Here is a 13,597-nt window from a genome sequence, read left to right as displayed (position 1 = left end):
CTTAACACAGTCTTAATGTTTCTCTTCCTGTCTGTCTGTCTGTCTGTCTGTCCTTCTGTCTCACTGTCATTGTGACAGGGGGCTGATTCCAACATGGAAAGGTATGCTGTTCCTCTTATTATTGATCAGATCTATTGATTGAAACAGAATAATCCTCCATTTATGATCTCGCTCAGTGAATGTCGCTGTTGAAGCAGGAACTTGGATCAAGCCATAAAATGATGAAAAAAAATATGCAGTGGTTTGGACTTTGACACTGAAGGATATCTTTACGATGTGATTTGTTATTTGATAGAATCCTACTGGCCGTTGTTTGTGAAATGATCAAAAAGTATCTTTAGATTTTAAGTTTACTCCCTAATTTCCAAATATTGCCAAAATCCTTGGAAATCCCCAAACGTGCTCTGTGTCCGTGTGATGTTTTGCAGCTAAACACAGCTGAAGGTGAGGTTTGAGTGATGAAGGTGTGTCCTTCAGAGGATGAAGGCTGTGACCTCACATGCATTGAGAGCAACGCTCCTCCCCAACTCATAAAGGCTGAAAGTCTGGTTACCACAAAGTTTCCATCACTTTAACACACAAACAAGGGGAGATAAACTGGACAATTTCTCTGACTTTTATCACCTTTAACTCTTAAAAGTCAGCAAGTTGCTCTAGAACAGCAACCAGGGCAACGTGCTGCTGCTCAACAGTTTGTATCTGATTTGTAAAATGCTGCTTTAGTACAGCGGAAAGGACAAACTGAGACACAGAGACATGTCCACATGTACTGTATGTGCGTTAGTGTGGACACATAGCCAAAGTTGCTTTCTGGCTGCAAGACAAATGACATCCTGTGTTTGCATCAGGCCTGACTCGGGGCCAGACTCTCCCTCACACAGCTATGTGTCCATGAAGAGCAGAAGGTCCATGTTTGAGCCTCCGACAGTCAAAGGTGACGCCCCCTCTGGTGGACAAAGGTAAGGACTGAAAAGACACTAAAGATAAGATAAAGATAAGATAAGATAAGATAAGATAAGATAAGATAAGATGAAGGTTTATTACCCCGAGGGAAATTACTGTGCAACAGTTACAGTACAGCATGAAAAAGGAGAACCAGAAATCAGAAATCGCCCAAACTAGTGCAATAAAGTAAATTACTATCATTTATCAGATGCTTTTATCCAAGGCAAATTACTTTACATTATCACCCATAACAGGAGGGGTTTGAGGGTTCAGTGCCTTGCTCAGGGGCACCTCGGCAGGGACTTGAACTGGCAACTTTCCAGTTCCCAAGCAAAGGCTCTACCCACTGAGCTACTGCCACCCTGTCGGTGTCGCAGAGGACAAATAATCAACAAGAGAAAATCTGAGATAAAATCATCAATTACAGAGAGAAATTATCAAAAATGTCTTTTGTATTATTGCAGCCTAAACTTGCAATACATCAGTTAAGACTGTGACCTCAAATGCACTGAGAGCAAGGCTCCTCCTCAACTCATAAAGGCTGAAACCACAAACTTTCAATCACTTTAACACACAAACGAGGGGAGATAAACTGGACAATTTCTCTGACTTTTATCACCTTTCACTTCTAAAAGTCAGAAACCCCAGCAGCAAGTTGCTCTTGAACAGCAACCAGGGCAACGTGCTGCTGCTCAACAGTTTGTATCTGATTTGGGAGGACACAGCTCAGTCTTTGAATGAGTGAAATATAAACTGTCTCTCTCTGTCACCCAGAGAACCAGAACCCAAACGTAAACCTGGACATGGGTATAGGCCTGCACCCAGACCACCACCACCAATAAAACCTAAACGTGGACATGGATATAGGCCTGCACCTGGACCACCACCACCAATTAAACCTAAACCTCAGCTTGGGTTCAAATATATGCGCTCGGAGAGTGAGGGCTCAGAGAGTGAGGGCTCAAAGCAGATCTTCGTTGGTTTTGAAGATCCTGCCTCTGTAGAACAGATGTAAGTTTTTAGTACAGTCACAGACTACATATCTTCATTTATATGTTCACTAAATGGATAAATAATAATAATAATCTATATTACTAAAATATAAACATAGGGTTTCAAACACAAACACCGACGAGTTTCCACAATCGTTCTGTTTTTACTGTAAAACGCTGCTTTAGTACAGCGGTAAGGACAAACTGAGACACAGAGACATGTCCACATGTATATGCGTTAGTGTGGACACATAGCCAAAGTTGCTTTCTGGCTGCAAGACAAATGACATCCTGTGTTTGCATCAGGCCTGACTCGGGGCCAGACTCTCCCTCACACAGCTATGTGTCCATGAAGAGCATAAGGTCCATGTTTGAGCCTCCGACAGTCAAAGGTGACGCCCCCTCTGGTGGACAAAGGTAAGGACTGAAAAGACACAAAAATGTGGTTATTGTAGATAATAAACAAGAGAAAATCTGAGGTAAAATCATCAATTACAGAAAAAAATTATGAAAAATGTGTTTTGTATTATTGCAGCCTAAACTTGCAATTGAATTGTAATCAGTTGTATAATGATTACAATAATACATGGTGGCAGTTGGTCTGGACTTTGATACTGAAGGTTTTTTTACATGATTTGTTGAAGCCCTCTTCCTAATTTCCAAGATCTGGACATTTGCAAATCCCCAAATGCGCTCTGTGTCCCTATAATGTTTTTCAGCTAAACACAGCTGAAGGTGAGTTTGACTTGAGTGATGAAGGTGTGTCCTTCAGAGGATGAAGGCTGTGACCCCACATGCACTGAGAGCAACGCTCCTCCTCAACTCATAAAGGCTGAAAGTCCTGTTACCACAAACTTTCCATCACTTTAACACACAAACGAGGGGAGATAAACTGGACAATTTCTCTGACTTTTATCACCTTTAACAAGTTGCTCTGGAACAGCAACAAGGGCAACGTGCTGCTGTTTAACAATTTGTATCTGATTTAGGAGGACACAGCTGAGTCTTTGAATGAGCGAAAAATAAGATTAAGATTAAGATGCTTTATTCTTGTCATAAACCCCTATGTCACCCAGAGAACCTGAACCTGAACCTGCATCGAAAATTGTACCACCAGTACCAACTAAATCTAAACCTCAGCGTGGGATCAACTATATGCGCTCGGAGAGTGAGGGCTCAATGCCGTTCTACGTTAATTTTAAAGATCGTGCCTCTATGGAACAGATGTAAGTTTTTAGTACAGTCACAGACTACACGTCTCCATTTATATCTTCACTTTATGGATAAATAATAATAATGATCTATATTACTAAAATATAAACATATAGTTTCAAAGGTAAACACAGAAGAGTTTCCCTAAATGTTCTGTTTCTATAGTTGTAAAACAATAGAGACATTAGTGTGGACACATAGCCAAGGTGTTTTCTGGCTGCAAGACAAATGACATTCTGTGGGTGTATCAGGTCTGACTTGGGGACAGACTCATTCAAAGGTGACGCCCCCTCTGGTGGACAAAGGTAAGGACTGAAAAGACACTAAAATCTGGATATTCATGTGGTTATTGTAGATGACAAATAATAAACTTTGTTTATTTATTATCATAATAATTAACAAGAGAAAATCTGAAGTAAAATCTTCAATAAAACTGAATGAAAAATGTATTATGTATTATTGTTGCTCAAACTTGCAAAAGATCAGTTTGTAAATGTAGTGTGTGGATCTGTTGTGTTTCTAATAGAAATATTTTACTTTGTGTTTGTTGAGTACCTGGCAATGATTTAACAACAAGAGCCTGAGGGACACAACGTGATGGACACAGACTGCAGGTGTTAATGTGTATTTGTATGTTTTCTGAGCAGGTTTGATCAGCAAATGGAGCACATATTTATGGTGAGTACATTTCAAAACATTTGGATCAGTGACAAGTGAAATAACTAATATCTAAGAAAGTGAAATTGACCAGTGGGTGATTTTCTTAACTGCATATTTAATTCCTGTGTTGTTCTGGTGCAAGCGGCTGGAGGAGAACATTGTCAGGTTTGTGAAGAAGGAGCTGAAGAGGTTCCAGAGTGTTTTGTGTTCAGATTACCCAGACAGCTTAGAGAGTCCGCATGAGGATGAGAACATGTTGAGTGGCGAGAAGGAAGAGCAAAAGATCAGTCGAGAGTCATTTGTGAAGATCACCGTGGACTTCCTGAGAAGAATGAAGCACGAGGGGCTGGCTGAAGCTCTGCACAACAGTAAGATCATTTAACAGCTCAAACACGATGGACATCTTTATTATTATGATTTAATCAGTTGATTGTTTATCCAGGAATGGTTTCTCCTCTGTGCCAACGCAAACTGAAATCTAGCCTGAAGGAGAAGTTCCAGTGTGTTTTTGAGGGGGTCCCAAAAGCAGGAAACCCGACCTTTCTGAATCAGATCTTCACAGAGCTCTACATGACAGAAGGAGGGGCTGGAGGGGTCAATGATGACCATGAGGTCATGCAAATTGAAATAACGTCCAGGAAATCAGAGAGACCAGAGAAAATGATCAGCATTGAGGAAATCTTTATACCTGTACCTGCAAGACATCAGCCAATCAGAACAGTGATGACAAAGGGCGTGGCTGGCATTGGGAAAACAGTCTTGACACAGAAGTTCACTCTGGACTGGGCTGAAGGCAAAGCCAACCAGCACATCGAGCTCACATTCCCATTCACTTTCAGAGAGCTCAATGTGCTGAAAGAGAAAAAGTTCAGCTTGGTGGAGCTTCTTCATTACTTCTTTCATGACACCAAAGAAGCAGGAATCTGCAGCTTTGAAGAGTTCCAGGTCGTCTTCATCTTTGACGGTCTGGATGAGTGTCGGCTTCCGCTGGACTTCCTCAAGAACGAGATCCTGAGTGATGTTACAGTGTCGACCTCCGTGGACGTTCTGCTGACTAACCTCATCAAGGGGAATCTGCTTCCCTCTGCCCGCCTCTGGATCACCACTAGACCTGCAGCAGCCAGTCAGATCCCTGCTGAGAGCATCGACTTGGTGACAGAGGTGAGAGGGTTCGGTGAACTTCAGAAAGAGGAATACTTCATGAAGAGATTCACACAACAGGAGCAGGCCAGCAGCATAATCTCATACATCAAAACGTCACGAAGCATCCACATCATGTGCCACATCCCAATCTTTTGCTGGATCACCGCAACGGTTTTGGAGGATGTGTTGAAAACCAGAGGGAGCAGAAAGATGCCCACGACCCTGACTGAGATGTACATCTACTTCCTGGTGGTTCAGATCAAACTGAAGAATGTCAAGTACGATAAAGGAGCTGAGGCAGATCCACACTGGAATGAAGTGAACAGTGAGATGATTCAGTCTCTTGGAAAACTGGCATTTGTGCAGTTGATGAAAAGAAATCTGCTCTTCTATCAATCAGACCTGATAGACTGTGGGATCGATATCAAAGCAGCTGCGGTGTATTCCGGAGTGTTCACACAGGTCTTTCAAGAGGAGAAGGGACTGTACCACGACAAGGTGTTCCGCTTCATCCATCTGACCGTTCAGGAGTTTCTGGCTGCTCTTTATGTCCATCTGACATTCATCAACTCTGGAGTCAATCTGCTGACGGAAGATCAACCCAACACCTGGTGGTCTAAAATTGCAAATGACAAATCTAAACTGTCCCGTCTCCACCAAAGTGCTGTGGACATTGCCTTAGAGAGTCCAAATGGACACCTGGATTTGCTTGTCCGCTTCCTCCTGGGTCTTTCGCTGCCGGCCAATCAGACACTTCTACAAGGCCTGCTGAAGCCGACAGGAAATAGCTCAGAGACCATTCAGGAAACAGCCCAGCATATCAAGAAGAAGATCAGGAAGAAACTCTCTGCAGAGAGAAGCATCAATATGTTCCACTGTCTGAGTGAGCTGAAGGACCACTCTCTAGTGGACGAAATCCAAAAGTACCTGAGATCAGGAAGCCTTTCTACAGACAAACTGTCTCCTGGACAGTGGGCAGCTCTGGTCTTCATCTTACTGTCATCAGAGAAAGATCTGGATGAGTTTGAACTGAAGAAGTACTCTGCTTCAGAGGAAGCTCTTGTCAAGCTGCTGCCAGTGGTCAAAGCCTCCACGAAAGCTCTGTGAGTTTGTTCAGGATTTATTAACTATATCTTATGTTTTAATTTCTAGAAGTGGGAACTATTATCTTGTGTGTTCTTGTTCTTCAGGCTGGATGGTTGTAATCTGTCAGAAAGAAGCGGCGAAGTTCTGTCCTCAGTCCTCAGCTCTCAGTCCTCTTGTCTGAGAGAGCTGAACCTGAGTAACAATGACCTGCAGGATGCAGGAGTGAAGCAGCTGTCTGCTGGACTGGCTAGTCCGCACTGTAAACTAGAAGCTCTCAGGTCAGAACATGAACAATACATATCCATACATTATCTCCTTGAGAATGTTAAGTGTGAAGCGATGGAATAAACCAGATGAAATTGGAGCTAATGTGGAACCCTAATATAGAGCTCATTATCATCAGGGCTCTGTGTTTCACAAAACCCCCATTTTTGCAAGCAGGAAAATGAAATTCATACTTAGAAATAACAAGGAACATATTATAATCTATCAAGGTGAGAAAGCTGTGTGTGCTTGTGTGTGTGTGTTTAGGTTGTCAGGTTGTCAAATCACAAAGGAAGGCTTCGTGTCTCTGGCCTCAGCTCTGAGCAGCAATCCCTCCCACCTGAGAGAGCTGGACCTGAGCTACAATCACCCAGGAGAATTAGGAATGAAGTTGTTTTCTGGACAGGAGAGGCAACCCTGGAAACTGGACATTCTCAGGTATGGACACACAAACGACAGACTGGACACTCAGGTATGCTCATCAAGGCTTTCACTACACAAAATAACAGTGCCAAGAAGCGGAACAAAGCTAAGATCATGTCTCTGATTCCTGCAGGATGAATTTCAGTGGACATCAGAGGATGAAAGCTGGTCTGAGGAAATGTAAGTTTGTTTTTACTTTATTAGAGTAAAGCTACAGACAAGGATGAGAGAGAGAGAGAGAGAAAGAGAGAGAGAGAGAGAGAGAGAGAGAGAGAGAGAGAGAGAGAGAGAGAGAGAGAGAGAGAGAGAGGCTGAGAGAAAGAGAGCACAAGAGAGGACGAGAGAGAGAGAGAGTGTGAGAGGGGCTGAGAGAAAGAGAGCAAGAGAGAGAGAGAGAGACAGAGATTGAGATGGCGATTTGGATTCGTCTGTCAATGAAGCCTATGTCTATAAGCAGAAAGGTGAAAGCAAATAATAGTACAGAAAAGTACAGTTGTTAATTAACGAGTGAACCTGCTGCTGTTTTGCATCTTTGTTTTGTCCATCAGACGTCTGTGAACTGGAACTGGACCCGGACACGGTGAACACAGACCTCAAACTGTTCAACAACAACAGGAAGGTGACGCGAGTGAGCGTGCATCAGCCGTATCCTGACCACCCAGACAGATTCGATTACTGGTACCAGCTGCTGTGCAAGAACGGTCTGGAAGGTTGCTGCTACTGGGAGGTGGAGTGGAGCGGAGGCGTCCACATATCGGTCAGTTACAGGGGAATCGCAAGGAAAGGAGCCAGCGACAACTGCTGGTTCGGAGCCAACGATCAGTCCTGGAGTCTGATCTGTTCAGAGGACGGCGGCTACTTCGCCCAGCACAGTAAGGTCAGGACACCCATCCCTCTGCCTTCGTCCTCTGTCTCTCACAGAATAGGAGTGTACTTGGACGTTCCCGCTGGAACTCTGTCCTTCTACAGCGTCTCGGATACGCTCAGCCACCTGTTCACCTTCAAGACCACGTTCAACGAAAGGCTGTATCCTGGGTTTGGGTTCTGGTCGGGATCTGGCTCGTCTGTGTCTCTGTGTGATGTGTAGGATGGAGAGTGAACACACCTACACACACCTACACACACCTACACACACCTACACACTAAACAAAAGTTGTTGCCCACCTTCAGATTAGACTGAAAGTGAGAATGTCCTCGTGGATTTATCATCCGTTTGATCATCTTGTTCCATTATCTTCAGCTCAATTCACTAAGCAGCTCCTCCTCTCTAACCTGAGGGTGTGATAATCATTGAAATCAGCTGTTCAGTTGTTTTTGATCAGATTTGAAAGACCACACAGTTTGAGAACCACACCAGAATGATCTTCTATGGGCTCTGAAGTAAATCCTGTTAAAGACCTTACTTTTTCTTTTTCAAATCATGCTTGATGAATAATTTCGTTATTTGCTACTTCCAGAGGATAAATGTGATACTGGTGAACAGACTAAATGCTTTTGTTTGATCTATTGTCACAACCATCAGAGCTTGTACTTACTCAGCTGATATGAGGCAGCTAGAGGACCATCATGGTGATCCAAAGCCAGAAGCAGACAAACTGAACGGCCACATGCATCTGAGTTCAAGCTCATGTCTGAGATGAACTGCAGTATTCATTTTCCAGCCGAATATGCATCAAAGCTCTACCCGGCCTGTTTGAAGCTCAATGAAGGGCATGCAGTGCTGACTCGGGTGGCTTCCCTTCACAGCGCCCCTTGAACATCTTAGGGACCGTTTGAAAAGGAAAAGATGAAAAACACAAGATCTCCAGGCAGCCAAACAAGATTGAATCAAGACAGAGTGCAAGTTGTGACTGAATCACAGAAATACTGAGTGACTTTGGCTTATAGTATATGCAAAATGAAAATCTAATGATGGTTGGTGGAAGATAAGCAATTAAAACAGGGCATTCAATTCCACTTAATTCCAAAGAAATGTCAAGATGGTTATATGAACATTCTGCAACTCCCAGTGCACAAACACAGGTATAATCCAAAAGTCTTTACCGAAAGCAAAGGGTACAGGCCACAGAAAATCAGTCTAAGAAAGGCACAAACATCCAATAAGAAGCAAGCAACACTCACAGTCAGAGATACACACCAACCGCCAAAACCCCTGGGGACGAATACAAACAGGTGAAACTAATGAGGGCGGGCAGACAGACACACACACAAGGGCAGGAAGTGAAGTATCTGAAAGGATACAACATTAAACAGGAACACTAAAAGAACATGAAACAGAAATAAAGGCATGACCCCAGGAAGGATAAATATATATATTTATACATTCAACATATGCCAGGAATGTTTGTGGGTACATTTATACATGAATGATAAATATTTGGTAGAATGGGAAAGGTTTGTTAGTCTAAATTCCTCTTTCGTGTACTTGGTAATGTTAAATAAAGTTTGATGGTAAAGTTCTTTCTCTTGTTCTCCTTCAGATTACATAAAATAACTATTTAAAACAAATATCTAATATCATCTGGACAGATGATAGTAACTGATGTAAGACTTATTTGGAAAAATGTAAAATATCTGTAAATAATCCTGAGCTGTATCATATGATTGAAATGTCCTTCATCTGAAAGATTTGTTGCCACCTGGTGGTCGGAGGTGGCACGACAACTCAAGAATAACTAAGGAGCTCCAGAATAGTGATCAGGGTTTGTCCTCTTATTGTGTGAAACGTGTGTCTATGATAGATTCGTGTCTGGAGGTGTATTTCACAGCAATGCTAAACATCCGTCAGTAGATCACAATCCCTCCTGTGTAGACCCTGAGGTAGAATACAAGTAGATTTAAAATTGCGATGATCTCATAGGGTAAATACAGTTTTTACAGGATGATGTCAAACAGCAACGTAGGCTAGTACTAATCGCATCATAGGCTGTGGTAAAGGGAAGGAGAGAAGAGAGAAACAAAACAACCCTGCATCCACACAACCCTGTCCTGGCCCGCCTGGGATGTAAAATAATGTAACTGTTCAGTGTTCAGGTTTTCAGTCACTGGTCTGGCATAGCCTGTAAATCTGTGAAGTTAGAGAGAAACGGTTGCCATCTCTGATAGAACTTATCAGTGTGGCCCCTCGTAGTGTACTAGACTTTCTTGACTTCAAGAAAATACATTGTTTCCTTCAGCCATTGCGAGATAGAGGGAGGGGTAGGGGATTTCCAATGCAGGAGCAGGCGGCGTCTAGCAAGAGGTGAACATGACCATTTCCTTTTGTGAGGTGTTAAATTGGCGTGATCCTGCAGATTGTTAAGTAAACCCTCAGAACTACACACTTGTGAGTTGCCCTGTTTCATAATTGTGCAACATCTGGCTCAGACACGTGCCACAGTGCCGGTGTCATCTGTTCATCTGAGCTCTGTAATCCACAGGCATTGTCACACACACAGCAGTAGAACGGCTTGTATCATTTTCAACCGCATGCAGCTTCTGACAGAAGAATCTCAGCGATGAAACAACAGGAAATGAGTTTGTGCAACAAATGTTCCGTAAATATGAAAAGCTCCACAAATGCTTTGACATGACCTGATACTGACTCACACATGGGAAAGCAGTGATAAAGGCCCCGCTGTTTCTGCCCCTTGATGCCTGACACAGGAGGGATTGTGATCTCCTCCCTCTGCTATTAAGGAAAGATTTGGTGTTTCTCCGGTCCATTATGGTCACGACAGGAACTGTAAATTATGCATGTGCCTTACTGAGTGATGATTTTAGTGAAGTCTCCTCCACTAGCCTACGCACTGTGTGTATGTGTGTGTGTGTGTGTGTGTTGACATCTCATCCTATGTCAGTTGTGTGTTTTGTTTTTGCGAGTGCTTATAGTTCACGAGGGCTGCAGGCCTCAGGCTAAGCACCCATGGAATGCTGGGATCAGCTGTTCCTAAATCACATGACCCCCCCTCCCTGTGGAGGTCTGGCTCCCTTGATGGTGGGGACAATTCAAGAGGCCACAGCTGGAGAGGACTCACACATACTCCATCAGAGGGTCTAGAAGGCCCAGGGTCCACAGTGACAAGTCCACAGACAAAGCAAACCCTTGTAACATGGTAACATCTTGTTTCGATCACTGTGATGTTTTCATGCACATATCCAATAAATGCCTCCAGCTCCATCAGATGTCTGCTGCCAGACTCCAAATGCCAAACAGGCTCACAGCTCCAGTTTAGTTTATAATCTGTGTACAGCCACTTTATGACAAACATCATAAACAAGGATGTGCCTCTTGAATTCTGGAACATCAGTGTAAACATCCTTTCATGCTTTTAACGTCACACAATCACGCCTGTGTGAGGAGTGAGACCAGAGCAAACAAATGAATGAAATGCAAACAAATCTGTGGCTGTTGATTTTGCTGATTCATAGTGACGCCTAAGTTCTGTCTGACTGGAGTTTGGTGTCTGACAGCTCAGGTTAGCTGAGCTCAACACTCGGTCACTGTGGGCTCTGTTAAGCTCAGGGAACCTGCAGGATACTATTACTCTTATCCTCACCATCTAGAGCTGGATGCAGGCGCTGAGTCAGACTGGAAACAGCTGTTTACATGTTTTCCTGCTGGGAGTTCTGCGTGTGGAGAACACAACGACAGACAGCACATGTGGACAATGGCAGGAAAGTATCAGTTCAGTTTAGTTGCGGTAAACAAGATGACAGACATGTTCCTGAAGAAGTGAGCTGCTTCAGTCATCAGCACACTGTTTCTTATCTAAACTTAGATTTACATTTGTGCACTTGCCCTTACCACCTTTATCCACATGAGAGGTATTTGCTTATTTGCCTTTAGTTACACCAGCAGGCAGCATGCAGTCACAGTCAAGGTGTGAAGTAACAGTGGCTGCATACTTAAATAGGCAGTGACCGCTGACAGGTGAAGCTTCCTTCATCTATTTTGAAACACCGGTGTGGCATTCAGTGACCATGGCCAAGATGGTGAAGGCTCCTAGCATCTCCCAATCAGCACGGGCCAGGAGATTTTGGGTGCAGCAGACGACAAGAAAATGTGATGATTAACTGAAGTTGGGTTCTGCAGTCTGGGGAGCCACACTGTAGGTGTCACTGTAGGTGAAGGAGGCGGCGGCTTGTATGTTTGGGATGCTGTTAAATTCTGGCTGCTTTGTGATGATGCCATGTGTGGAAAACCCCCAAGAAAACCTTTGCACCAGCTCATCCTCCCTTCCCCCTACCCCCTGAGGCTGAGACTTCCTGTCAAGAGCACAGGCGCACACATCCAACTCACACAGGCACACGAGTGACGGATGTAATTTCCTGCCATTTCCACAATTGCTCCATCATGATTCATCCACGCCAAGCCAGGGTACACCGCACGACGCGGAGATGTCTCGTGTTACCACATTACGGCCGGCATCGTGAAAAATGACTTTTGTGTGGTTAAACAGCTTGGAACGTTGCATTGTGTGTAACAGTCTAGGGAGTGTGGGAGGCTGCAGGCCGCTGGTGATGAGAGAACAGCAGAAGAAGAGTCCAGGCCGCCAGAGTCCTGGTGTTGCAGAGGCCAGGAATGCGTTTATTTTCTTATCCGTAGGAGCGAGTTTGTGATCGGCCTTCTAAAAACGATCAAACCAAAAATGGCCCATGGAAAATCGACCCCCCACCCCGTCTGAAACCAGGCCAGCCGCTGAAGAGGGTCTTTCATTCGCGGTGAAGAATGTGAACAAAGGCCGGCAGGACGAGGCAGAGAGTGAAAACACTCACAGTGACACCGCATTGAAAACAGGAAGTACAGACAACAAGACGACAACCATGTTGTCTGCAGTGTGAGGTCATTCGGTCGGTGTAACTTATCAGAGTTTATGCTAAACCACACCACAGATGGTTGAGTTATTTAGGACAGCAGAGGACATGGCGCTCATTCCCCCTGAGGGGCCCCAGCTGCCCACTGGAGTCTGCACAGGTCCATCATCAACCAGCGCCCCGTCATGGCTCCCCCACTGAAATGTGTCTGAGGTCGTTGGTTTCCTTTAATGACCTCTATTGGTGCCATCAACCCGGCGTTATTAGCTCCACGCCCCTCATTTCTGTTCATTAGCCTCCTTTTGTCTTGTCACTGCTCAGAAGCCTCACGCAGCCCAGCGTCTGCCAGAAGGAAAACCTTCCGATAGCTCGTGTTGATGTGTGTGTGGTGGTGGTGCGGGTGCTGCAGCTTAAAGTGGCAGAATTCTGGACCACTCAGCACGGAGTTACAAAGTTACAAAGCTTTATAGCTTCAGTACACCGTGTTCACTTGAGGCCAACATGGTGGTTTCTGCAAAAAATCCCAACTGAAATCTGAAACTGAAATCTGAAGGGAACAGGAGGGAAGTGCATGTTAGAGTGGGCGTGGCCTCTCTTTGAGATTTGCATGTACAAATACACCTACAACAACATTCAACACGTGAATGTTGACAATGAATGTCCTCCAGCCCCCCCGCGCCCCTCTCTCTCCCACCCTCTCTCAGTTGCCCTGGTGATCAGGCCCGCTGCGCTGCCATGTTGCCCACAGGTTCCCATCTTTTCCCAGCTGAGAGGAGACTCCGGCCTCCCCTCGCTCCCCTGCTAGAAACACAGAACTTGTTGGCAAAGCATGACACAAGAGCCTTGAATAAAAGAAGCTGTGTGTGTGTGTGTGTGTGTGTGTAAGGAGGTGAAAGGTTTGAGGGTGTTAAGAGTCACTCTGATTGGACGAGAAGCCTCTGCCCCTCACCTACTTTGACCCTCATTAGATTTGAACATCTCCCTCTGCACACGGACGCATGCGCACGCACACGCGCACGCACAGGCACACACACACGCACGCACGCACACACATGCACACGACACAGGACTAAACT

General features: G+C 44.6%; 1 protein-coding gene across 1 annotated transcript; it reads left to right on the top strand.

The window, feature by feature from the left end:
• The first annotated feature begins 4,062 nt into the window (after positions 1–4,062).
• LOC142993462 (protein NLRC3-like) lies at positions 4,063–7,852 on the top strand. The gene is made up of 6 exons (XM_076144206.1): positions 4,063–4,177; positions 4,252–6,055; positions 6,143–6,316; positions 6,570–6,740; positions 6,859–6,905; positions 7,274–7,852. The coding sequence occupies exons 1-6, from the start codon at positions 4,063–4,065 to the stop codon at positions 7,810–7,812; spliced, it is 2,850 nt and encodes a 949-aa protein (XP_076000321.1). The 3' UTR covers positions 7,813–7,852.
• The last annotated feature ends 5,745 nt before the right edge of the window (positions 7,853–13,597 follow it).

The sequence above is a fragment of the Genypterus blacodes genome, unplaced genomic scaffold (genome assembly GCF_046128005.1).
Source record: "Genypterus blacodes isolate CSIRO-AG114 ecotype Tasmania unplaced genomic scaffold, CSIRO-AGI_Gbla_v1 ptg000028l_1, whole genome shotgun sequence".
Classification (NCBI taxonomy): Eukaryota; Metazoa; Chordata; class Actinopteri; order Ophidiiformes; family Ophidiidae; genus Genypterus; species Genypterus blacodes.
Note: the sequence above shows the minus strand (reverse complement) of the source record. Positions and strands in the feature narration are given on the sequence as shown.

Bases quoted from the DNA above. Each gene is read 5' to 3' on its own strand.
- LOC142993462 (XM_076144206.1), top strand. From the start codon at position 4,063: ATGTTGAGTGGCGAGAAGGAAGAGCAAAAGATCAGTCGAGAGTCATTT. The intron at 6,317-6,569 runs GTCAGAACATGA...GTGTGTGTTTAG, and splicing joins TGTAAACTAGAAGCTCTCAG to GTTGTCAGGTTGTCAAATCA. The intron at 6,741-6,858 runs GTATGGACACAC...TGATTCCTGCAG, and splicing joins TGGAAACTGGACATTCTCAG to GATGAATTTCAGTGGACATC.